We start from the raw sequence: 24,448 nt of genomic DNA on the forward strand, positions 1-24,448 counted from the left end.
ATAGTAACTTCCTAAATTATGGCCCCTGATTGTACGAAAAATCGCGTTTTTAGCTTGAGGTCCCTCTAGATGTCACAATTATTATCCGATTTAAAAAAAATGTTCCAATATATCACCGGTGCACCGTAATTTTGGTTGACTTCGAATTTCGTGAAAATCCGACCAAAATTGCCGAACAAAATAGCCGACCCTCAAATAGCGTAAAAATATGGTATATCAAGGTTGTGGACCCTCTAGAGGTCACAATTTTCTTTTAATTTTGATGAAACTTGAAATGCATGTTTGTAACCCAAAGATCTTGGATCCTTGCGATATTCGGGCATATCGGATGGTAACTTCCTGAATTATGGTCCCTGATTGTATGAAAAATCATGTTTTAGCTTGTGGTCCCTGTAGAGGTCACAATTATTATCCGATTAAAAAAAACATTCAAATATATCATTACACTGTAATGTTTATTGAGATTGAATTTCGTGAAAATCGGGCCAAAATTGCTGGACAAAATGGCCGCCCCTCGTACGCAAATAGTGTATAACATCTGGCATATCAAGGTTGTGTACCCTCTAGAGGTCACAATTTTGATCCGATTTTGATGAAACTTGACATACATCTTTATAACCCAAAGATCTTGGTTCCTTTTGATAATTCATGAATTATGGCCCCTGATTGTACGCAAAATCGCGTTTTTAGCTTTTGGTCCCTGTAGAGGTCACAATTTTTATCAGATTTAAAAAAAAAACATGTGAATATATCACCATTACACACTAAGATCTTGGTTCCTTTTGATAATCGCGCATATCCGAACATAACTTCCTGGATTATGGCTCCTGATTGTTCAAAAAATCACATTTTTAGCTTGCACAATTTTTTTTTCCGATTTTAAAAACCGGTTAAATATATCACCATTCCACCATAATGATGGTTGAATTCGAATTTCAGGAAAATCAAAATAAAACTGCCTGAGAAAATGGCCGCTCTTTGTCCACAAATTGTGTAAAAGTATGCAATATGAAGGTTGTGGACCATCTAGAGGTCACAATTTTTATCCGATTTTGATGAAACTTAAAACATATCTTTATATCCCAAAGATCTCAGTCTCTTTTGATATTTGCGCATTTCAGTCCATAACTTTCTGGATTATTGCCCTTGAAAGTACAAAAAATTATGTTGTTTTTAGCTTTTTCAATATCCATCTCTTGCAAAATATGGGCGTATCCTTCCTGGCAGCCGCTGGTTACTGACATAATTAATATGAGAATATATTTCTTTGTTGGATATCCTGCGACAAATTAGCAATCATGAAGAAATCAAATTAAGATCGATGTTGAAAGATTCCAAGTTTACATTCACTTCTGCACTAGTTGACCTAGACACATAGTCTGTAATCATTGAATGAAATATGGGAACGAAAGTTGGCTACATGTACTGGCAGGGCCCTCACAATACAATGTGGCACCCCAGGGCAAAAGTTTCAGTGACGCTCCCCGACCGTTACATACTGTAACGGCTTTGTTCAGTGACTGCGCTCAGTTGATTTTTGATGATTAAAGAAATTTTAAAATACATGTAACATTTTTTGTACTTTTAACACTTTGTCTAAATAACTATTTATTAAATCAACTTATATGTAAATTTTTAAATTTATTTCCTCTTCAACTCTCTATTTGATTGAAAAACCCTATAATATGTCTTGGAAAAATCATAATTCTGCCCTCTCTATTTGCTGAAATATGAACTGGTTTACACAGGTTTAGGGGAAGCGAAACCAGTGATTTGTTAATATGATGATTATTTCAGGATTTTACCTCTGCAAGATATATACGTATTAGACTTCAAAAGATACGAACATTACATGCTGATTTGATGACCTTCCAAAACAACAAAAACCTGAAAGATTTGGATCCTACTGTCACTAGGAGGGTATGTTGAGAAATAATGTTAATGTTTTTGACATCATCTTTGTTGACTATTTGGGGATCACGTGGGTAAGACGCTGGCTCGCTAGTGTGGAGGTCGGGTGTTCGATCCCTGCATTGACCGAGAAAGTTCATCCAGATTTTCTGGCGTGGTTCCCCCCTATCAGTGATGCAGGATGGAGGGCCTGACAAGGACAGCTGTCTAGTCCTTCGGATGAGACGAAAAACCGAGGTCTCGTTGGAATTCGATATAAGAGTAGGCGATAGTGCCGCTGCCCGGGCAAAATTTCCCTCATAGCACACTGTATGGCATATGCCCGTCTTCATTAGCCCAGTATAGGAGCAGAACATTTGTTGACTATTTAAAATACTAAACAGCCAAAAAAAAACGTAAGTACGATTTCAAAATCAGAGAGGCACGTTAATCAAATCATTGTAGAAAACGACTTACTAAATGGATCAAAGCAGTTTTTTGTGAACAATATGTTGACACATTAGTGATTAATTCATCACAATTCCAAGACCTTATGAGAAGGTTTAGAGTCTGTACACAGCCTATACATCAGTATCTGGTGTGTCCACCGTGAGTGTCAATAACACCAGCGCAGCGTCTGTACATGGAGTGGACCAGACGATTGATGAACACCATTGGCACCTGGAACCACACTCTCAGAAAAGCCTGGCGCAATCCATTGGCTGTGTTTGGTCTCGGTACAACGATATTAAGTCTCCTCTGAATTTCATCCCAAAGGTGTTCAATCAGGTTTAAGTCCGGACTAAGGGCTGGCCAGTGCATAACGTTTTAACACCGTTCTGCTGTAGAAAGTCCTGAAAGTTCTTTGTTGTCATGCTGGAAAACATTGTTTCGACGACGTGCGAAATGTGGTATGACGTGGGGTCTGAGAGCTTGATCGATGTAGCACTCTGCTGTGATGCCGCCTCCTCTCTCTGGACCAAGATTTTGGAACACCACAGGACCCACTCTCTGGTTCAGGCCGATTCAACCCGAAACCATTATGCTTTGACCTCCCCATGAGTCTTGTTCCATGACACATTGGTCACAATAACGCTGGCCATGGCGACGCCATATTCTGGTCCTGCCATCTGCAGTTGATACGCAATACCTACTCTCATTTGTGAAAAGAACAGTTCTCCATTGCCTGTGTCGCCAGTTCTCGTGTTGTTGGTCTTTACTTTGTCTAGGTATATCGCTGTCTGTCCTCTTAGGGCGCATGCGCTAGATATCCGCGCAGTAGCCTGGATGGATATTGCAACCTTTTGGTGGTTGGAGAGCAGGCAGGGATGAATCTTTTGAATTATTCTCATGGCTTCCCAATCAAAGAAGACTCGTTCTCTGAAACGTACGTCGACCGAGGAATTGGATCCTAACAATATACCTAATAAATCTTCCCGAACCTGGCCTAGATTTCTGGTTGTACAGAGTACAAATGACATCAACTTAGCTAAAACCTCTCCTTTCTTGATTGCTAAAGGTCTTGCCGGCTTGGCTGGTGAGCCTAAAAGCGTTAAGAAAATGAGAAATGGTACTCTGTTAGTGGAATGTGCTAAAGAATCGCATGCTTCATCATTATTAAAATCAACAACTTTAGCCAACATTCCAATCAAAGTTGCACCGCATAACTCTCTTAATTCTTCAAGGGGTGTTATTCGGTCTCAGGATTTAGAAGGCAGCTGTGAGGAGGAGATGCTTGAAAATCTCGCCTCACAAGGTGTTACTTACGTCAAAAGAATTTCCATCAGACGTAATGGCAATATTATCCAAACCAACACCTACATCCTGACCTTTGATAAACCAGATCTCCCTAGGATGATCAAGGCTGGCTTTCTTGCCATTGCAGTTAGCCCTTACATCCCAAATCTATTGTGTTGCTTTCATTGTCAACGCTTTGGTCATAGCAAAAATGTTTGTAAGGGCAAAGCGATGTGTGCTCGATGTGGACAAGATGGTCACGAAAGTACATCTTGTCAACTCGACCACCATTGCATTAACTGCAAAGGGCCTCATTTTGCATATTCTCGAGAGTGCCCTATATGGAAAAAAGAAAAACAAGTTCAACAGGTAAAAACAGAAAAAAACATATCGTATCCTGAAGCTAGGAAGTTGGTTGAGGCTACAACCCCAACATTTGCAATGTCTTTTGCAAATGCAGTCAAGCCAAAGACCACTTCTATTGCTTGCCACCTAAGAATAACAATAAAACTCCCGGCACTCGGGCTGAGATTGAGGCGATTGTGCCCCCTACTCCTCAATCAATTGGTGGAAAGCCACCCAAAATAATAAAAGAAAAGGAACGTAATGGTAAAGGCGTTCCTCAAAATTCAAAATTGAATTCCTTCCGCAGTAGGAAGGGTGACGAGGATCCTGTCGGAACCTATAACAGGTTCGGGATACAGGACAATCTCATGGATGTTGTTGTAGAAATACATGACCCCAAACAACATCACAGAAGTCCTGTTAAACCTCCCTGAAAATGGCCAATTCCATAATTCAATTGAATTGTCGTGGTCTTAAACCAAATTTTAATGAAGTTCAAATATTAATTCAAAAATTTAACCCCTTGGCTGTTTGTTAACAAGAAACTTTTTTAAAGAATTCAGATGTCTTAACACTCAGACATTTTGTTGCCTATCATCAATTTGCTAATAATGATGGTAGAGCACACGGTGGTGTTTCCATTTTCCTTAATGGAAATATTCCGCAGAGTAGTCACCCTCAATTCGCCCATACAGGCAGTTGCAGTGAGGGTGACTCTACATATTCCTATCACACTCTGCTCTGTATATTTACCACCTAGTTTACATCTGAACCCCAGAGAACTTGATGACCTTGTTGTGCAACTTCCTCTCCCGTTTATAATAACGGGAGATTTCAATGGTCATCATTCACTCTGGGGTAGTCCAGATGATAATATCAGAGGTAAACAAATAGCAGACTTCATTAACATTAATAATTTGTGTTTATTAAATGATGACTCGCCTACTTATCTACATCCTGCCACAGCTTCTTTTTCTTCCCTTGATCTAACCATTTGCTCTCCGGTCCTGTTTCAGGATTTTACATGGATAGTGAATGAAGATCTGTGTGGCAGTGACCATTTTCCCATCTTGATAGATAATAATGGACCCTCTCCGGTTGAAAGGCAGCAGAGGTGGAAGTTGCATAAGGCTGATTGGGCTCTTTTTGAATCTTTGTGTCTCTTCTCTTTTGATGCAAAAGAGTTAGAAGATGCAGATGAGCCCATGGCCTTATTCACTTCAATTCTTCAAGATGTAGCTGAGCAGGCGATTCCAAAGACCACGACTGAGCCGAAATGTTTCAATAAACCATGGTATAATAACGATTGCAAATCCGCTCTTAAAGAGCGTGATCGTATTTTAAGACGCCTTGAGAATCACCCTTCCATGGAGAATATTGCAGCATACCAAATGGTCCGGGCAAAGGCCCGTAGAACCATACGCCAGGGTTATGTCTCAAGAATAAATTCTCGTACCACTTCCAAATCGGTATGGGATAGGATTCGTAGAATTAAAGGTAAAAGTAGTGCATTATCAGTTAACCATCTAAATGTTGATAATTCCACCCTAACAACATTTCCTGATATCGCTAATTCTCTGGCCAGTACAATTTCATTCAATTCATCATCCAATTTCTCCTCTGATGCCTTTCGGAGCATTAAACATCAACAGGAGAAAAGGCGACTCAATTTCAAGTCCCATAATGATGAGTGTTATAATGAAAAGTTTTCTATTGCTGAACTCCGTGATTCTCATAAACGGGCATGAGATACTGCAACTGGTCCAGATGAAATTCACTACCAGATATTAAAACATTTACCTTTTTCTACACTCTTAATATTATTAGATCTGTATAACTGGATTTGGGTTGATGGGAATTTTCCCCCATCATGGCGTGAAGCCACCGTAATTCCCATCCCTAAACCGGGAAAATATCATACGAATCCTACCAATTATCGTCCGATCGCTTTGACTAGCTGCATTTGCAAAACCATGGAGAGATTGATCAATCGAAGGCTTGTTTGGTACCTTGAGTCCAACAACCTCATTACAGACCTCCAATGCGGATTTCGGTCCCAAAGGAGCACTCTTGATCATCTCGTACGATTTGAAACGTTTGTCGGGGATGCTTTCATCCAGAAACAACATTTAGTTGCTATATTTTTTGATCTGGAGAAAGCTTATGATACCACATGGAAATATGGTATCATGCGCGACCTGCATAACCTCGGTCTGCGGCGGTCGCTTACCTGTCTTCAATAAAAACTTCTTAGAAGATAGGTTGTTTAAGGTTCGTTTGGGATCAATATAGAATCAGTTTAGGAGCATTTCGAACATCTCCAATGCAGAGTTTATACGTCGAGGCCCACGAGCCCTCATTGCACGACAGACGTGATAAACTTGCACTGCAGTATGCTACAAAAATTGCATCTCTGCCTCATCATATTTCATTTAACACCATATTTAGACCCTATCATGAACATCTATATTTACCTAATGTTATTCCATCATTCGGTATTCGCATTCAACCCCTTTTGTCTCAGGCTGGTATCAGCCAAGACAGTATTGCGAATACCCCATTCTTTGAGACACCACCATGGTCTATATCTCCTCCCAAGATCAATCTCGATCTCACAAAAAACAAAAAGAAAGATACTAGTTCCACAGTGTTTCAGTCTAAATATGGTGATTATGCTCCAATTTATACAGATGGTTCCAAAGATGGCGATCGGGTAGCTTCGGCTACTGTCACGCCATCTGAGACCATTTCTGTTCGTCTTCCTCCTGCTGCTTCCATATTTACTGCTGAACTCCAAGCCATCTTTCAGGCTTTGGAGTTCATTAAATCCTCTTCATCTTTAAAACACATTATATACTCAGCCAAATTAAAAACTTGACACTCGGGATTTTTGGGACTAGATTTTTAATATTTGGTTTAAGGCAACTATTTTAGTGTTATGTTGTGCACAGACGACCTTGACATCAACAGAAAGCAAGAATACGTCTCGCCGAAAGTCCTTGACATTAATAACGTTCGTGATGTCACAGTACCCCCCAAAATGAAATTCACAGACTTGGAGAACAATCGGAATAAAGTGTTTAGTAACGGTTGTGGCCTCCTCTAGCGTCTCGTACTGCCACACAACATCTTCTCATGGATCTCAGAACATTAGTAAACACTACCCGAGAAAGACGTCGCCACTGCTCAGCAAGAAAGAGCATGTTGAAGGTCCTGCAACGTCAGTGGTGGATTCACTAATCTTGCTGACGAACACGTCGACCTAGTTCGTCCCAGATGTGTTCAATAGGATTAAGGTCGGGGCTAAGCGACGGCCAATCCAGGACTTGGACACCGGCATTTCTTAAAAAATTCTGGGTAGCAATTGCTGTATGGGGTCGAGCATTGTCTTGTTGAAACGTTAGTCCAGGCCCTTGTCTCTGCATAAACGGAAGAAGAACAGGTTGCAAAATCTGATCCCTGTACTGGACAGTATTTAAGTTCCCTTGGACAACAACAAGAGGAGAACGTTCATGTGCACAAAATGAACCCCAAACCATGACGCACCCGCCACCAAATCGGTCAACTTCTCTGACGCATACTTGAGCGTAACGTTCACCTCGTCTGCGGTACACTCGGACCCTGCCATTGGCAAATCTCAAAGTGAATCGAGATTCGTCACCAAAGACAACCGAATTCCACTGTCTTTGAGTAAATCTTATGTGTCTTGTGGCCCACACAAGTCGGTTACGGCGATGAAGAGGTGTCAATATTGGTCCATTATAGGGCCTCCGAGCTCGAAGACCAGCAGCCTGCAAGCGATTTCGAACAGTTTGTGCAGTTACCCTTCCACCAAATATCTCTCTACTTGTGGAGGTTGCAGTGACAAATCTGTTTCTAAGATGACGTAATCGTATTGCTTGATCTTTCTGGAGTGACGTCGCACGTGGCGCTCCCGCCTTTGGGTGGTCGGCAATAGTTCCAGTTTGAAGCACTCTCATTCTAAGATTAAATATTGTCTGGCGTGAACAATTAAAGGCTCTTGCAACAGTGACCACAGACTGACCCGCATAGAGCCTACCTATAGCACGTAGACGATCTACATTTGAAAGGCGCGGCATTTTCTAACAAAGATGAAAATAACAATTTTAATTTGTTTTTCCAGTTCAAGTTACGTGTGCGTGTTCAGTTTAAGCAAACTTGCATCGATTGACCTCACGAGTTTGTGTTTGCACGTGTTTTTCATCTTTATATGCTCAAAAGTCACGTGATCCACATGACTTTACAATTTTATGAAATTAAAGGCTTCTTACTACTTACTATCGTTAGAAACATCTTAAAATTTATTTGACTCACCAGAAAAAAAAATTTGTTGAAATTCATCAGTGTCAAGTTTTTAATTTGGCTGAGTATATTTACTGATTCTTTGTCCTCTTTGCAGGCTATAAACAATAAGCAGCTTGTACACCCTTTAGTAGCAGATATTTATTGTCTGCTACTATCACACGAGTTTAATTAGGAAGGACACCGTCCTTTGCTGGCTCCCCAGTCATGTTGATATTAAAGGGAATGATCAAGCAGACTTAGCTGCCAAGTCTGCTTTAGATCTTCCCATGTCACAATTTCTTTTACCTTTCACAGATTTCAGATCGTCCATTAATTTTTTTTATATATGACCGCTGGCAACGGTCTTGGGATCTTGCAGACACAAATAAACTTCATCACATTAAGCCTCTCTTAGGAGACTGGACGAACTCCTATAGAACTAACAGGAGAGATGAAGTTGTTTTGTGTCACTCTCGCATTGGTCATACTTTTTTAACTCATATTTTCATTTTAAAGCGAGAGCCTCAACCAGAATGTGAACACTTTCATGTTCCTTTGACAGTTAAGCACATTTTGATTGAGTGCAAGCATTTCAAGGATATTAGATCGAATTTTTACTGTTGTCAGTCACTACATCACATGTTTGCCCAACCGGGTTTATATGGTAAAGTGTTAGACTTTTTAAAGGAGACAGGTTTTTATAATAAATTTTAATTGTATATATATATATATCATTTCATTTTTGTATTTAATATTTATATGCATAAAAGTTGTATTTTAATTTTATTAACTGTGATATTGTTTTTATTTATGCATATAATGTTTTTCTGTGATATAGTTTAGCCGGTCTTGTAATTTTCACCATATGTTTGGCGCAATATAGCCCGGTTGGAGCTGACGTGCCATAAAACCACATTTCATTTCATTTCATTTCGTGTTGTTGGGCAAACTCTAGACGTTCACGTCGATGGTGAGGATCAGTCCACGGTAAGGTCTACGGCAATGGATGTTCTCTCTGGTGAGACGTAAGCGCACTATATTGGTACTGATGGGTCTTCTGTGTGTTCACACTGTCTGATGTGCTGTCTCAGATGCCTGTGTGAAGGTATTCTGGACATGCTGTCGCACAACATGGCAGTCATGAGACGAAGAAGAAGATTGATTTTCAGCGATTTCCGATAATTACTGCCAGAGTATGGACCTTGATCACTTCAAGAAATCTTATGGACGCTCTAGAGGCCAAAGTTAATATCCGATTGACTTTAAATTTATACACAGTGTTTAAGGTCATGAGACGAAGAATCTTATTGATTTTCAGCGATTTCCGATAATTACTGCCAGAGTTATGGACCATGATCACTTCAAGAAATCTTGTGGACACTCTAGAGGCCAAAGTTAATATCGGATTGACTTTAAATTTATACAGTGTTTAAGGTCATGGGACGAAGAATCCTATTGATTTTCAGCGATTTCCGATAATTACTGCCAGAGTTATGGACCATGATCACTTCAAGAAATCTTGTGGACACTCTAGAGGTCAAAGTTAATATCGGATTGACTTTAAATTTATACAGTGTTTAAGGTCATAAGACAGAGAATCCTATTGATTTTCAACGATTTCCTATAATTACTGCCAAAGTTATGGCCCTCGATCACTTTGTGACGCTCTAAAAGCTAAAGTTATCATCCGATTGACTTCAAATTGATACACACACAGAGTTTAAGGTCTTGAGACGAACAAGTATATTGATTTTCAATGAATTTTTATGACTTGACCAGCTAAATCCATGATATTAAAAGTTTTGTATACAAAACGTTAGCATGGGGCAGAACTTTATAAAAACAAAACAAATTCTAATGGTTTTCTAATAATTACTTCATGAGTTGTTGCTCTTAATAAGATTTTAGTGTATTATAAATCGTTCATTACCGAAAAAAGTAAAAATATGCGACAATTCTTGTTGACTGACCGGAGGATTTAGCTGTCCTGGGCGTATGTTTCGTTGCCTGGCAACCTATCTTTATCCAATTTAAAAAAACGTTTGGATATATCACCGTAACACACTAATGATCGTTGAGTTTTAATTTCGTGAAAATCGGACCAAAATTGACGGACAAAATGGCCGTCCCTCGTACGCTAATAGTGTAAAAATATGGTATTTCAAGGTTGTGTACTCTCTAGAGGTTACAATTTTCACCCAATTTTGATGAAACTTGAAATGCAAGTTTATCATCCAAAGATCTTGGTTGCTTTCAATATTCGCGCATAAAAATTGTGAACTCTATAGGGTCCACAAGCTAAAAACGTGATTTTTCCTACAATCAGGGGCCATAATCCATGAAGTTATGGTCCGATACATGCCAATATCGAAAGGAACCAAGATCTTATGGAGATAAACCTATATTTCAAGTTTCGGTCAAACCGGATAAGAATTGTGACCTGTAGAGTGTCCATAAATAATTGTGGACGTCCGGATGGACAGGAATGACGACAATATACGTCCACATGGAAATATGGGCGTATAAAAATCGCGTTTTTAGCTTGTGGACCCTATAGAGGTTATAATTTTTATCTGATTTCAAAAACTGTTTGAATATATCATCGTTACACCCTAAGGATGGTTGAATTCGAATTTAGGAAAAAAAAGGACCAAAACTGACAGACCAAATGGCCGCCCCTCGTACTCAAATAGCGTAAAAATAAGGTATATGAATGTCACAATTTTCTTCTGATTTTGATGAAACTTGAAATATAAGTTTATAACCCAATGATCTTGGTTCCTTTCGATATTCGTGCATATCGGATTGTAACTTCCTGATTGTACTAAAAATCGCTTTTTGTTTAGCTTGTTCTCTATCCATCTCTTGCAATATGTGGGCGTAACCTGCCTGGCAGCCGCTAGTTATCTGATTTTGTTGAATTTTGAAATGTAAGTTCATAACCCAAAGATCTTGGTTCCTTTAGATATTCGCGCATATCGGACCGTAACTTCCTGAATTGTGGCCCCTGATTGTACGAAAAATCATGTTTTTTAGCTTGTGGACCCTATGGAGGTCACAATTTTCTTCCGATTAAATCAATTGTTTGAATATAGCACCGTTACACCTTAATGATGGTTGAGTTCGAATTTCGGGAAAATCGGACCAAAACTGATAGACAAAATGGCCGCCACTCGTATAACGCAAATGGTGTAAAATATGTGGTATATTAAGGTTGTAAACCCTCTAGAGGCCACAATTTTTTCCCGATTTTCATGCAACCTTAAATTTATGCTTATATCACAAAGGTTTTGGTTCCTTTCAATATTCGTGTATATCGGATCGTAACTTCCTGAATCATTTTGATGAAACTTGAAATGCAAGTTTATAACCCAAAGATCTTGGTTGCTTTCGATATTCGCGCATATCAGATCGTAATTTCCTGAATTATGTCCCCTGATTGTACAAAATATTGTCTTTTTACCTTGTGGTTCCTCAAGAGGTCACAATTATTGTTCTGTTTTAAAAAAACGTTACACCATATTGTTAGTCTAGTTCGAATTTCATGAAAATTGGACCAAAACTGCCAGACAAATTCGCCGCCCGTCTAAGCAAATAGTGTAAACATCTGGTATATCAAGGTTGTGGACCCACTAGAGCTCACAATTTTGATCTGATTTTGATGAAACTTGAAATGCATGTTTATAACCCAAAGATCTTGGTTGCTGTCGATATTTGCGCATATCGGATCATAACTTTCTGAATTATGGCCCCTGATTGTACGAACAATCCTGTTTTTAGCTTGTGGTCCCTCTAGAGGTCACAATTATTATCTGATTTACAAAAACATTCAAATATATCACCGTTACACCATAATGTTGGTTAAGTTTGATTTTCGTGAAAATGGGACGAAAACTGCCAGAAAAAATGCCTGCCCCTCTACGCAAATAGTGTAAACATCTGGTATATCAAGGTTGTGGACCCTTGTTCCTGTCAATATTCGCACATATCTGATCGTACCTTCCTGGATTATGGCCCTTGATGTTACGAAAAATCGCTTTTTGTTTAGCTTGTTCTCTATCCATCTCTTGAAAAAACCTGGGCGTATCCTGCCTGGCAGCCGCTGTTTGTTTTGATTTTCTATATGTCCAATGTAGATTTTAAGACTCACAATAAAAGTCTTCAGGACAGACAAAGATTAGATCATGTGACCAAGATAGATTGTGGCACAACTGCCCGGTCAAAAACTGCCTACTCCCACCAGATACTAAACCCTGTTATTATAATGATTACTAATCTATTCATCGGTCAGTTTACAAAATTTTATATGTCAAATTATGATCTGTCTTATAAGACTCTCACATCTACCTAATTTTGTTCTTCCAATGATATGTATCTAAACTACTTCAATAAAATGGCATTTTTGGTATATTTGACATGGAAATAAATTGTAAATTAAACTACATTAAATCTTTCATTTAGCATTTTGTGCTCCATTGTCAGAAATTATGCATTTTTGGTTTAAAAATCCATCCAATATTCTAAAATAAAAAAAAACTAACATGGATATTCCCGAATGATTTATACTAGTGCATTCTACTTCCAGTTACCTTTCTAACAATGTCAAATATCTAATTTTATGGTGATATATTTTCTTCTTGAGATGGTTTAAACACTACCATTCAGAGACCCAAAAATGAGTTGAAACGGTCTTCTGAGAAAGATGAGACAATCAAATTCTGCTCAGATTTTACAAATTAGTAAAATTTGTAAAATCTGTCTGCAATCAAACTTTTTGTGACTCAATATGTCTTTAATTGAGCTAGAATGTTCATACTTGGCGTACATGTTTACTATGTGAATGCCTTGATTGAGTTAGATGATGAGCCTTGTCCACTAAGATTATCAAAAAAACAACTTGATTTTAATCGAGTGAGAGTGTCGAAACTCAGCTCACAGACTCAGTACATCAGTATCTTGACTGAGTTCACTGATGATAAGTTTCTTTTGAGGCTAAGTCGCAATAAGAAATTTGGAACATGTTAACTTGAAGTAGAATGTTCAAACTTGCTGTAGATGTTTATTAGGTGAATATCTTGACCGAGTTAGATGAGTAACAGATAAGCAGAGATAAGCAATTTGATTGGTCAGTGCTTTAATTGATTCCAATTCTAATTAAAGGAGTGATGAAACTTGGTGTATAGTTTCACTGCTTCAAATCCTGGACTATGTTTGATCACAAATATTTTCTGATTAGGCTAAATAAAGACAAGCAGTTTGAATGCTGAATGTTTTACAAAATGATAAATGAAATGTGCAATTAATAAGTGTTATCTATTTCTTTCGGGATCGATGCAGGGGTTATCAATCTCACAGTTGGCTTGGTTTTTTTTTTGCAGTATTTTTATTCTATAAAAGATATATCTATTGGAGGGCAGTGTATATGTTATGGACATGCTAGACTATGTAGACCCAAAGATGGTAATCGTACAGTAAGTATATATCACATCACTTGCTTTATATGAAAAATGAAGTGAAAAATATGAAAATATTTAATACCTACATATATCTGTGTAGAGATACTTTCAACTAGACCTGTTGCAGCTATGGCAGGTGTCACGCCCCTGGCCTTGGACATGCCAGGAACGAAAAACAGAGAGTTCTTTATATCCAAAATAGAGTGTTCAAGAAGGGCTCAGTGAACTCAGTGACCCATCACCCATGTTATTATTTCTTGAAGCAAAGTCTATTACATAAAGTATAAAATGAAGTTTATTTGGTTAATAATAAAATGTCACCTTTACAAAACACTTGCTATTGATTTTGAGCCAGATCTCGTAGAATAAACATCTTTCACACGACTTTCTTCTATACTACTATAGGCCTACACATCTCAGGACAATATGAAGGAATACACGTAACTAACCGCCACTTGTCTTGTCGAAGGGCTAACCGCCAGCACCCAAGCTTGACTTCGACATAGTACGAACGAGTAAAGAAATCAGTGAACTACGCGTGCAATCTACTTATATCATAATTGACATTCTAGAAGAACAATGGAACAATGGGCTAACCGCCGCTAAACCAGCCTTACATCGCCATTTTGCGCGCTTTCTTCGTCTGCTTGATTACCGTCTGCTCAGACATATCCCAGCACCCCTTATGCATCGGAATTTCACAGGGACTTGTAGTTCAAATGACTGCATATGGGGGGTCACACATCCTCCCCACCAACTCAAATGATGTGCCTGTCATTTTAGAGAGTTGAAAACTATTTAATACATACATAATAATGCATAATTATTCTCAATTTTACCGTACATTAATATTACAATATTTATATTGGATATAAAGCATAACAGTTTAAGTCCACTTATACTCATACCTGTACATTCATACAATGAACTGGATGTATCAGTATAGGAATATGAAATAATCAATGTGTTCATTCAATAATATCAATAAATATCAAGATTTTAAACCAAACACTGCTTCTATTTCTTATAGCTTAAATCCTTGAAAATTATTGTGAAGATACTCACAAAACTCTTAATACAGCTCACTCACTTTGTGAATATAAAAAAAACACCTGTTTAATATTAATCTTAACTATAAAAGTACTAATGACAATAACATGAAAAATTTACACTAATAATTCAATTTAAGTTTATCATTAATGGGTGTATTGTCCACATTAAGAAGCATCTCCATATTCTTCAAAACCATCAAATCTCTTCTACAATCGTTGTCTATGAGAATGTCTAAATTTTGGTTCGACAGATTCTCCATAATTTCTGGTCTTTGATTTCGGACTAACCATAGTTTCAGATTCTACATTATTTTCACCACAATTGTCCATGTGAATGTCCGTGTTTCCACCTAATATTTCATTATAATTTTGACTCTCTTGCACAAAACCTAATAATTCATCTACCTCGTCTGATGAATTTATTGATTGTTCATATTCAGGAACAGAATTCTCACAATGTCTCCTCGAATTTCTAGATTTAACAGGTTTTGAAATATCCCTATTAAAGTCAACTTCTTGAGTTTATTATGATGAAATAACTTCACACCATTATCAGTTTGTACTTCATATAATACAGAATTATCTAAAGTTTTTAAGACTTTTCCTTTTGAGTCCCATGTTTGTCTCACAGGGTCTTTAATTAACATTTCATCACCAACACATAATTGTTCAAATTGTACATGTTTATTCCGTTCACTTTTATAACGATTATGAGTTTCAATTAAGTTTTGTTGTGCACACTCAACCGCTTTAGTTAGTTTCTTTTCTAAGTTCCTTGCATAGTCATTTACACTAATGGCTTTTGTGTCAGATAAAGACGGATACATCATCTCTGCAGGAAGCCTGCTTTCTCGCCCCCTGTGTAAAAAGTTAGGTGTAAACCCAGTACTACTATGAACAGTAGAGTTATGAGCTAAAGATAAAAAAAGGTAACATATCCACCCACTTAAATTTTGACTAGTATAAACCTTAAGCATACTCTTTAAAGTATTGTTCCAACGGTCGATGGCACCATTGCTCGAAGGTGAATAAGGAAGACTATGTACACCTTTAATGTGGAGAGAATTACACATTTCACGAAAAAACTCACTGGTAAAGTTACTACCCCTGTTCGATAATATGACTTTATACAAACAAACAAAGTATAGGTTACGATGCAATATTTATTAAACGTTCTACAACATCAATGATACGTTAAACATACAACTAAAACAACATACAAATTAAACATACTATACAACTATATATTAAAAAAAAAAAGATTTATTAAATTTGTCATTTTAGGGAGCTACTTGTTATTGAGACACATCTCCAGGTTACATTTTAATGCCCTGGGGATCTATCTCAATATGGGGCCGCAGCCTCCATGTGTTATTCTATTAAAGAAGGAAAATGGGGCTGCGGCCTCCATGTACTATACTATTAAAGAAGGAAAATGGGGCTGCGGCCTCCATGTAGCTGCTATTTTAAAGAAGGAAACTGGGGCTGCGGCCTCCATGTATAAGATTAAAGATATGGGGCTGCGGCATCCATATATAATGTACATGTCACCAGGATTGTTGATCCGTGGGAGCATGTATAAATATACATATATAAAAATGGATCTTTAACTTAATCATCTAATATTTTGTTGGAAAAAGTCCAAATCGAATAAAATATTTAAGAAAAGAAATATTGCAATGAGAGCCTCCCAAAAAAATATGTAAAAATAAAAGTTATACAAGTGCTCCCTTATGCCATCAAAAACATAAAACATTGATTAAAACTTGCAAGTGGACCCAGCATTATTGACATCCACTTATACACATAGATGTTTGGGCTTGTTGTAATGATTCTTTAGATGTTCTTATGTACCTAACATAACAATTTGACGACCATCTGCTTAATGTTTGAATCAAATGATCTTCTATGCCTGCTGCAGCAGCACTGGTTGGTGCTCCTATACGAAAAGAGTGCCCACAATACTTTGTACTATTGTATCCTATTACTTCTAACAGATGACGAACATTAGCAATAAATGTATCTCTTTTTAAAGCTTTGGTTGACATAAATTCATTAACAAATAGTGGGGATGATTCTAGGGCACCTTGATTGATTCTATATTTGTAATATTTACACATTGTCTCAACTTGGCACCTATTACTATTTCTAAAGATATGTATAGATACTCCTTGTCGAAACGGGTCTGTTTTAGAAGCCCTTAATTTAACTATATAGTGTGATTTATCTTTTGAAATATTATGTTGTACATGGTAGAACCTGATTTATTTGTGAACTCGCCACATCTCATAAAACCAAAAAAAGCCATTTGACATGCACATAACATCATAATATTTACGTAAGGAGAGAATACATTAATATCTAACAATTTGCATATCTGGACTAAGATTGTATAAGTTATTGGAAGTCTGTTATTAGATTGAACATGACCTTGAGATCTTTTGATCCCTTTCAATAGATAATCTAACTGTTCTGTACCTTTGAAAGGGTTACTTAAACCACGTATAATATAATGATACCTTATACCGGCTAGATATAACTTAATTGTTGCATATTTCAAACTCAGGTTTTTTGAACAATAAGACACAAAGTGAATTAAAATGTTCTCTGATATATTCGGTAACTCTCCGTTCACTATTATAAAGTTACACATCACCAAGAATCTCATGAGGTGCTGTAGGGCTGTTTCGTAAGTTCTTGCAGTTTGAGGGCTAACTGCCATACTTAGTAGCTTTTCAGAATGTTTCTTCAGATCTTCATCAATTCTGAAGGTGGAAGGATATTCACTGGCAATTGACTGGCCCTTGGAACCAAAGCTCTGAATTTCCTCATCTGAAATCGAGATAGGGCATCAGCTATAGTGTTTTCAACTCCAGGAATAAATTTAGCGTGAATCACAAAATTATATTTAGCGGAACACCAAGTTAATTTTCTCATCAAGTTCATAATAGAATTTATTTTTGATCTCCCTTTATTTATAACCTCTACTGTCCCTAAATTGTCACAATGGAACAGTATTCTGTGTGATTTCCAGTTCTCTCCCCATAAAACGCATGCCATAACTATTGGGTACAGTTTTCTAAAAGTCATGGAAATTTTTTCAGTAGCATCTGTATACAAATGCAAACTTGCGGACGTTGTTATATTGTCATTCAGGAAAAAAGATATCCCGTTCCAGTTTGACAAGACTTTGAACCACATTTTAAGATCTAGGCGACAGTTTGCATTGATTTTAACTTAATGGTGCAACTCTTTAACTGTTGTAGATAGTGAAATCAAATACGAAATGAATGATTTCCCTGGGGCTACCACTTTACATGCGAAATTAAGATGACCTAATAAACTAAGTAGCTCTCTTTTTGTACATGAAGTTCTGTCCATGAATGATTTAATAATGTCACATATCCTATGTACTTTCTCTAACGGAAGACTAGCAATCATGTCATTTGCATCTAGAATAATTCCTAAATATTCTAAACACTGTACTGGGCCTACTGTCTTGTGTTTTGCCACTGGTATGTTTAACGTGTTGAACATCAGGGAAAGCAATGCCATTTTGCGTTCTGCGTCGAAATTTGGATTGTCAACTGTTAAGAAATCATCTAACAGATGGAGAATATTGGCTATGTGATAAAATCATCTAACAGATGGAGAATATTGGCTATGTGATAAACGTTTTTTGCGATCCAACAAAGTGCTATTGATAAAGAGTCGAAAATCTTTGGACTTGATCTACTTCCAAATACCAGTCTTGTATAATAATAGTAGGCTACTGATTGTTCCATTTGACACAGTGATATGGCCACATAGACGGGTGCATAGGAATAAGTTTAAATGCGTCAGAAATGTCTGTTTTACACAACCAACTACCTTTACCATTGTTTTTGATAATGTTAATTGCATGATTTATCATGACATATTCTAGCGAAAATTGTTCCTTATTGATCAGGTTATTAATGCTTATGTGATCGTCATTGTTGTGTGGTGAGGACAAATCGACAATAAGTCTTTTCTTTTGTGAATATTTCCCTTCGGCTATACCTATTGGATTGACACGATAAACATCAAAGGGTAAACTATTGAACGGTCCTTGCAAAAACCCTTTCCTCACTTCCTTCTCTATTAATGTAGTTACTACTTCTGGTTGCTCTCTAGCTTTTAATGAATTTTTACATTCAAAAGAACACTGTGGCAATTCACTAATTCCGGTATTAAAACCCTCCCGTAATCCATTTATCAAATAACTAACAAATTCCCTATCAGGATGTTTTCCTGATAGTTGTTCAAGTTTGTCAATATTAATTGGAGTCTTCACTGATTGTAATGTCTCCTTATCGGTCTGTTGTGTCCTGTCCCCTTGTTTTTTGAAGTCCCCTCGTTTTTTGAAGCCGGGCACTTGAATCTTGGATGTTCTGTCTTACATGATGAACACACATGTAAATAAAAACATCTGTATCGGTAACATCCTTTCTCTGTATTAAAATTTTGACAGATTTCTTTTCCTAAATAATATTGTTTGTTGGCCCGATTTCCTTGGTTGTCATTTCTAGCATTGTTGGGTTGATAAGAATATCTGCTGTTGCTGTATTGTGCGTTCGTGATGTATGATCTCATGTTGCTATTGTTGAACTTATTCTTTACAAGGGTAGGGCAGAATCCGGTGTAATGGCTCACACTATTACAATGGTCGCATGTATTGGGCGTAAAGTTTGCAAATATATTGCAGAACAGTTTATTGTTTTGCACTGACCAATCCACTTTCCTATTTGACACCCGTAGGTGAGCCGCAGCCTTGGCACTAAATTCACGGTGATACTCATAGAACCCTTTCCCGTTGTATCTGTGACCCATATCTGTAATGTCCCGCTCGTATAGGTCCAATTCTACGGTTCTGTCGAACACCTCATTCATAACACTTTTGTAGATTCCAAATGCTTGAACAAATTCCGACAACGTTAGTTCCCTATTTAAACGTGGGTCAGACTTGTTATTTGAGTCTGCAGGATTGCTGGGAATGTGATAGGGAATTAACAATGATGCTAAGTTAACGTCTTTTCCTTCAAGGATGTTTTTCCTTAGTTGAGTAGAAATTGTCTCTATATTTGGTAGCGATTCACTGGAGTACCCAAATCTAGTTTGTAAATACATACCAGTATTAGTGGCGCTGTTTTTGTCTCTTCGTTTTACATCTGCCGTGTATAAAGTATTTCCTGATGTCGCTGGGTCTGTACTAGTGTTGGTAGACTGGGAAGGCACGGCATCGATAGCATGTTGCCTGTCACTCCCAGCTGAAACGGCAACTACGCTTGGAAACAAATTATTCCTATGGGTATGGCTAGATGCATCCGTATTGTTATTAACATTTATTCCATCCAAGGAATTTATCCCATGTGCTGCTGTGTTTTCAATCCTTCCATCAAGTCTTTGGTTTAGTCTAGTTATTTCACCTTTCATAGACTTGTTATCTTCTTTGATTTCTCTTAATTGATGTTTCAACTCCAATAGAGCTTGTTGCAGGAGGTCGCCATTGTTGTTGTTTTGTTCCGGTTGATTGGCGATCCCTCTGTCTCTGGTATTAGATTGTCCAGCCTCGTTGTCAGCTTCTTTGTACAACGCAATTAATCTGGCTGTCTTTGCCGATCCACTGAACTGTATGCCTTTCAAAGTTAATTGGGCCTTTAACTTGGCTAATGTCCAATTTTCTGGCATATCTAAATCATACGGCGTAGCTCTTCTGGGCATGTTGATGCCAAAAAATAACTGTAGTCAAATGCACTTAAACCTTTGATCCCGAGGTCTCTCGCATCAGTTCAAAGTTGAAAAGGTCAATCCACACACATTAACGGTTAGAATCACATTCTAATGACACTTAAAAGTCTGTATAAAATTAGGAATGTTTGTATGTTTAAACAGAGTAATAGAACTGTTTAAATATGTCGTAAAGTAAAGCTAAAATCCAAGCTGTTTGATAGTGTGTGCATATGAACAATGGGGCTGGCAAATGCTGAAATTTAATTAGGGTAGATAGCCCGTATGTAATCAAGCTCAATGATTGGCTGCTTTATCCATGTGATCTAAGTCTTCTACTGATAACAATTAGTTGGGACCGCCAAATAGATTGAAACATATTCTAATAGATTTGCTTATATCATTGATTCTATATAATTTAGGAATGAAATAATATTATATAAAAGGCATGGCTGTTTGTCTATATAAACTAAAATTAAATAAATTTACATTTTAGGGATTACACTCTGTTTACAGAGATTTTAAAAGAAATGCCTACGAAAATTTGGAGAAATCATCCATAACGCTCAACTTGTAGAGATAACCCTCTTTTGAACGTTGTAACGGTCCATAATACAGTCAATACATAACTTCTCATCGGGAGATGTTGGTCTGTAAGGCTCTTGTAGTGGAGGAATTTGAACACTTCCTTTGCAAGAAACACGAGTTTCACAAGATTTGATCCAGTTTTCACAATCCTGTTTCATTCCGATCCAAAAGAATTTCCCACAAAGACGATTCAACGTATTAGCAACACCCCGGTGACCACATAACACATGATCATGCATAAGTTCGAGAACGCAATACTTAAAGTTATCCGGAATAATGAGTCTATGTGTATTTTCATTTGTATTCACAAACCATAAAAGTCTATAATTTAGCTTACATTTGTGACCCCCCAAGGCATACTGAGTCACAATGAGGAAATTTTGAAAATTGAGTTATTGTTATTTTCACATTCTCCGACTCATTACCTTAAATTTGATGTATAGTTTGTTTGAATCGGGCAAAAATTGACTGAGTTGTGACTGCGTAAAGCCATCCAACTCACCAAAGTAAGTTTTGAGAAAAATCAAGTTAAAGATTTGATATGTTTCAAAACAAAATCCCATAGCAACCAAGCCATTTATTTGCTTTTTTGTCGTTGAATATTGTTTTCTAGAGGTTTTCAGGGGTGCTGAAGACAAAAATTGTAGTAAAAATTTGATCCGACAATTTCCGCCATATTTTTTTTCAAAATGGACGCCAAAATGACAGATTTTCGAGTTTTCATAAGTTATGTGTTTATTAATGTCATTGAATGGGTTTTGGGGGGTGCTACATCAAAAAATTGCAGTATAAGAGTAAATCCAATAATACCCGCCATTTTGTTTTTTATAATGGCGACCGAAATGATAATCGTAGTAGTAAAATTAATCCGACAATATCAACCATTTTGTTTTAACAAAATTGCGACCAAAATGACAATTCTGTTGTTTTTTATCACCGTATATTTGTAATCGGCTGGTGCAATGTCATTTTATATGTTTTATTAGGCACAAAGGTTGTAGCATCAGGGATCGACTGGACTGTATCCTCCATCTTGTTTTTTCAAAATGGCCACCAAAATGGCAATTATTGGAGTTCTTATACTTGGTACTCGTGTAATATATCATTTTAGAGGTTGTCGGGGGCGTTGAATACGAAAAACATGGTTTTGGGTCGATGCAACGAATATTTATGATTTTACATATTCGATGATTTTATGGTCACCCATCTGTTATGGTCACACCTTGCAGGGTAGGGTATACCAATGAAACGACGGTATTCAACACCTTATGCTGTCAAGTATAAGAAAAGAGAACATTTTTCAAAAGACAACAGTATGCTAAAACTCTCATAAATTTAATAAAAGATTATAATAATAATTAAAAGAAAGTACTAATGATCAAAGATCCCGTATTAATATGGTTTGACTATTGTTTACAGCTTAATTAATTGGGTGCTGATTGATCTACTGTTTTGACTGCCAAGTTCTAATTAAAAGAGATGGTACTAGGCCTTATGATCAAAGATACAGTATTAACATGGTTTGACTATACACCTTAATTGAAACTAGTTTCATTGTATATACTATTTCGTTATTTTGTTGTTTAATATTAATATTTTCTTCTTTAGGTTTTCAAAGGTGCCGAAGACGAAAACCGTTGTAAATGCGCTCTTTTCATAGCAAAACATCCACAACAAATGCGGCATATTCACATTTCCTATGATAACGTTATAATTTAGAACAGTGTATACATTAGTAGTCTAAGTTTGTATATTATAACTTAATCAGTTAATCTCATCAATTATTTAGCACCTTGGTGCCAGTGGTCAGAAGATTAAGGTTGTTGATTGGGTAATCAAGTTTAGTAGCCTATCTTAATCATCAAAGAAGCCGCCACAGCTGCACGCCAGAATTAAGATTTTGCGTGTACAATAAGTCTATTGTTATTTTAAGCCTCAGGTACCGTAACGGTATCAAAATATGAGTTCATAAAACAATGGCAGATTATTTTTCCCACTCGATAATCGTCGCGTTTCGACTCATTGGTCGTTCTCATTTTCCCGACCCATGGTGATAATAGAATTTTAAACAATAATAATATCCAATATACATTCTTAACTTTGCATGCCATATGAAAGACAGTAAACGGAATTCACCTATCAATAAAATTCTATTCGGAAAGAAAATTATTGGCTATTTTGTTTATTTCCTTTTAAGGACTATAAATTATTTTCTAACATACCAAACGAAACATTAAATCATCGCCGCTTTGATTAGTTATTCGGAGTAAATAATGAATTGTCGGCGGCCTTATCATTGTTAATTATCAATCAACTAATCATTAAACCGTGAGAAGTGATTACGGATTAGTATTACTCAATGACACGAACGGCTTGTTGATTGATTTACAATGATTTGATTAACACTCAACGGCTATCTATATACGACCAGATTCAGAATTAAGTTGTTGGTATCCGAGGATCTTTTTATTTTGTGTTTTTAACAATTTTCAAGTGTAAATAATTTAGTGAAATCAACCTGTCCATAATATCATATACATTGTATTGGACGTTAAATCTTTAATAAACAACAACAACAGTTGTTTTCTGCCACTTCTCAGAGTGAATCGCATGTAGACACCCCATAACATTGCCCAATTCTAATTTCTATCGTCTGCTTGAGCCTCGATGCGGCCACGGAACCACAATGCTTTGCACGCGTTGTCTGGGCCAATCAGCAAACAAGTTGTGTTGGAAGCATAGCAACAAGCGGAGTATGTTTACATTTTTAGGGGTTTTAAAACCCTTTTGTATTCCTTCAAAATGAATTCATCGGCAATATTTTGGTCATATTTATAAACTAGAGATTCTCCGCTTTACAACGATGCCATGCATTTTGCAAGAGGATTGACCGGTCGCCCCGCTGCGAGCAGAGAAAAATATCTAATTCCACTAAGAATATTCAGAAAAATACAGATTTAAGAATACGGTACTCTTACAAAACGTCCAAATAAAAGCGTTTTAAAATGTTTTATTGCTATTTTGATTTTTTGAGTCGATAGATAGTATATTTATTGACTCATTTTTGTGAAAATCTCAATTTCGATCAAAATCAATATTTTCGCTTATTTTGTCTCTTGTGCAAAATTAATTTTCCCGCATTCCGACTCATATTGATGCGGCGAGTCACATTTGTTAAATACATTCCAATAAGCACGCAAAACTGAATTATTATCAGGAATTTATAACCCCTTTCTAGCCAATTATAAAGCACTTTTAAATTGCCATCCTTGGGCTAATTCCATTTCCTCTTTTGAAATAACTGATAAACACGAAGAGTCTTGAAGG

At 37.0% G+C, this 24,448-nt stretch overlaps 1 protein-coding gene across 2 annotated transcripts in view; it reads left to right on the plus strand.

Annotated features, from left to right (window-relative positions):
• The window catches only part of LOC126818819 (laminin subunit alpha-1), a 295,094-nt gene that overhangs the window by 17,651 nt on the left and 252,995 nt on the right, over window positions 1-24,448 (plus strand). For both annotated transcript variants that reach the window (XM_050546416.2, XM_050546415.2), the window contains exons 5-6: window positions 1,798-1,920; window positions 13,656-13,748. In XM_050546416.2, the coding sequence (XP_050402373.1) occupies window positions 1,798-1,920; window positions 13,656-13,748 (216 nt within the window). The remainder of the gene's footprint in view (window positions 1-1,797; window positions 1,921-13,655; window positions 13,749-24,448) is intronic.

This window comes from Patella vulgata, chromosome 4 (assembly GCF_932274485.2).
Source record: "Patella vulgata chromosome 4, xgPatVulg1.2, whole genome shotgun sequence".
Taxonomy (NCBI): Eukaryota; Metazoa; Mollusca; class Gastropoda; family Patellidae; genus Patella; species Patella vulgata.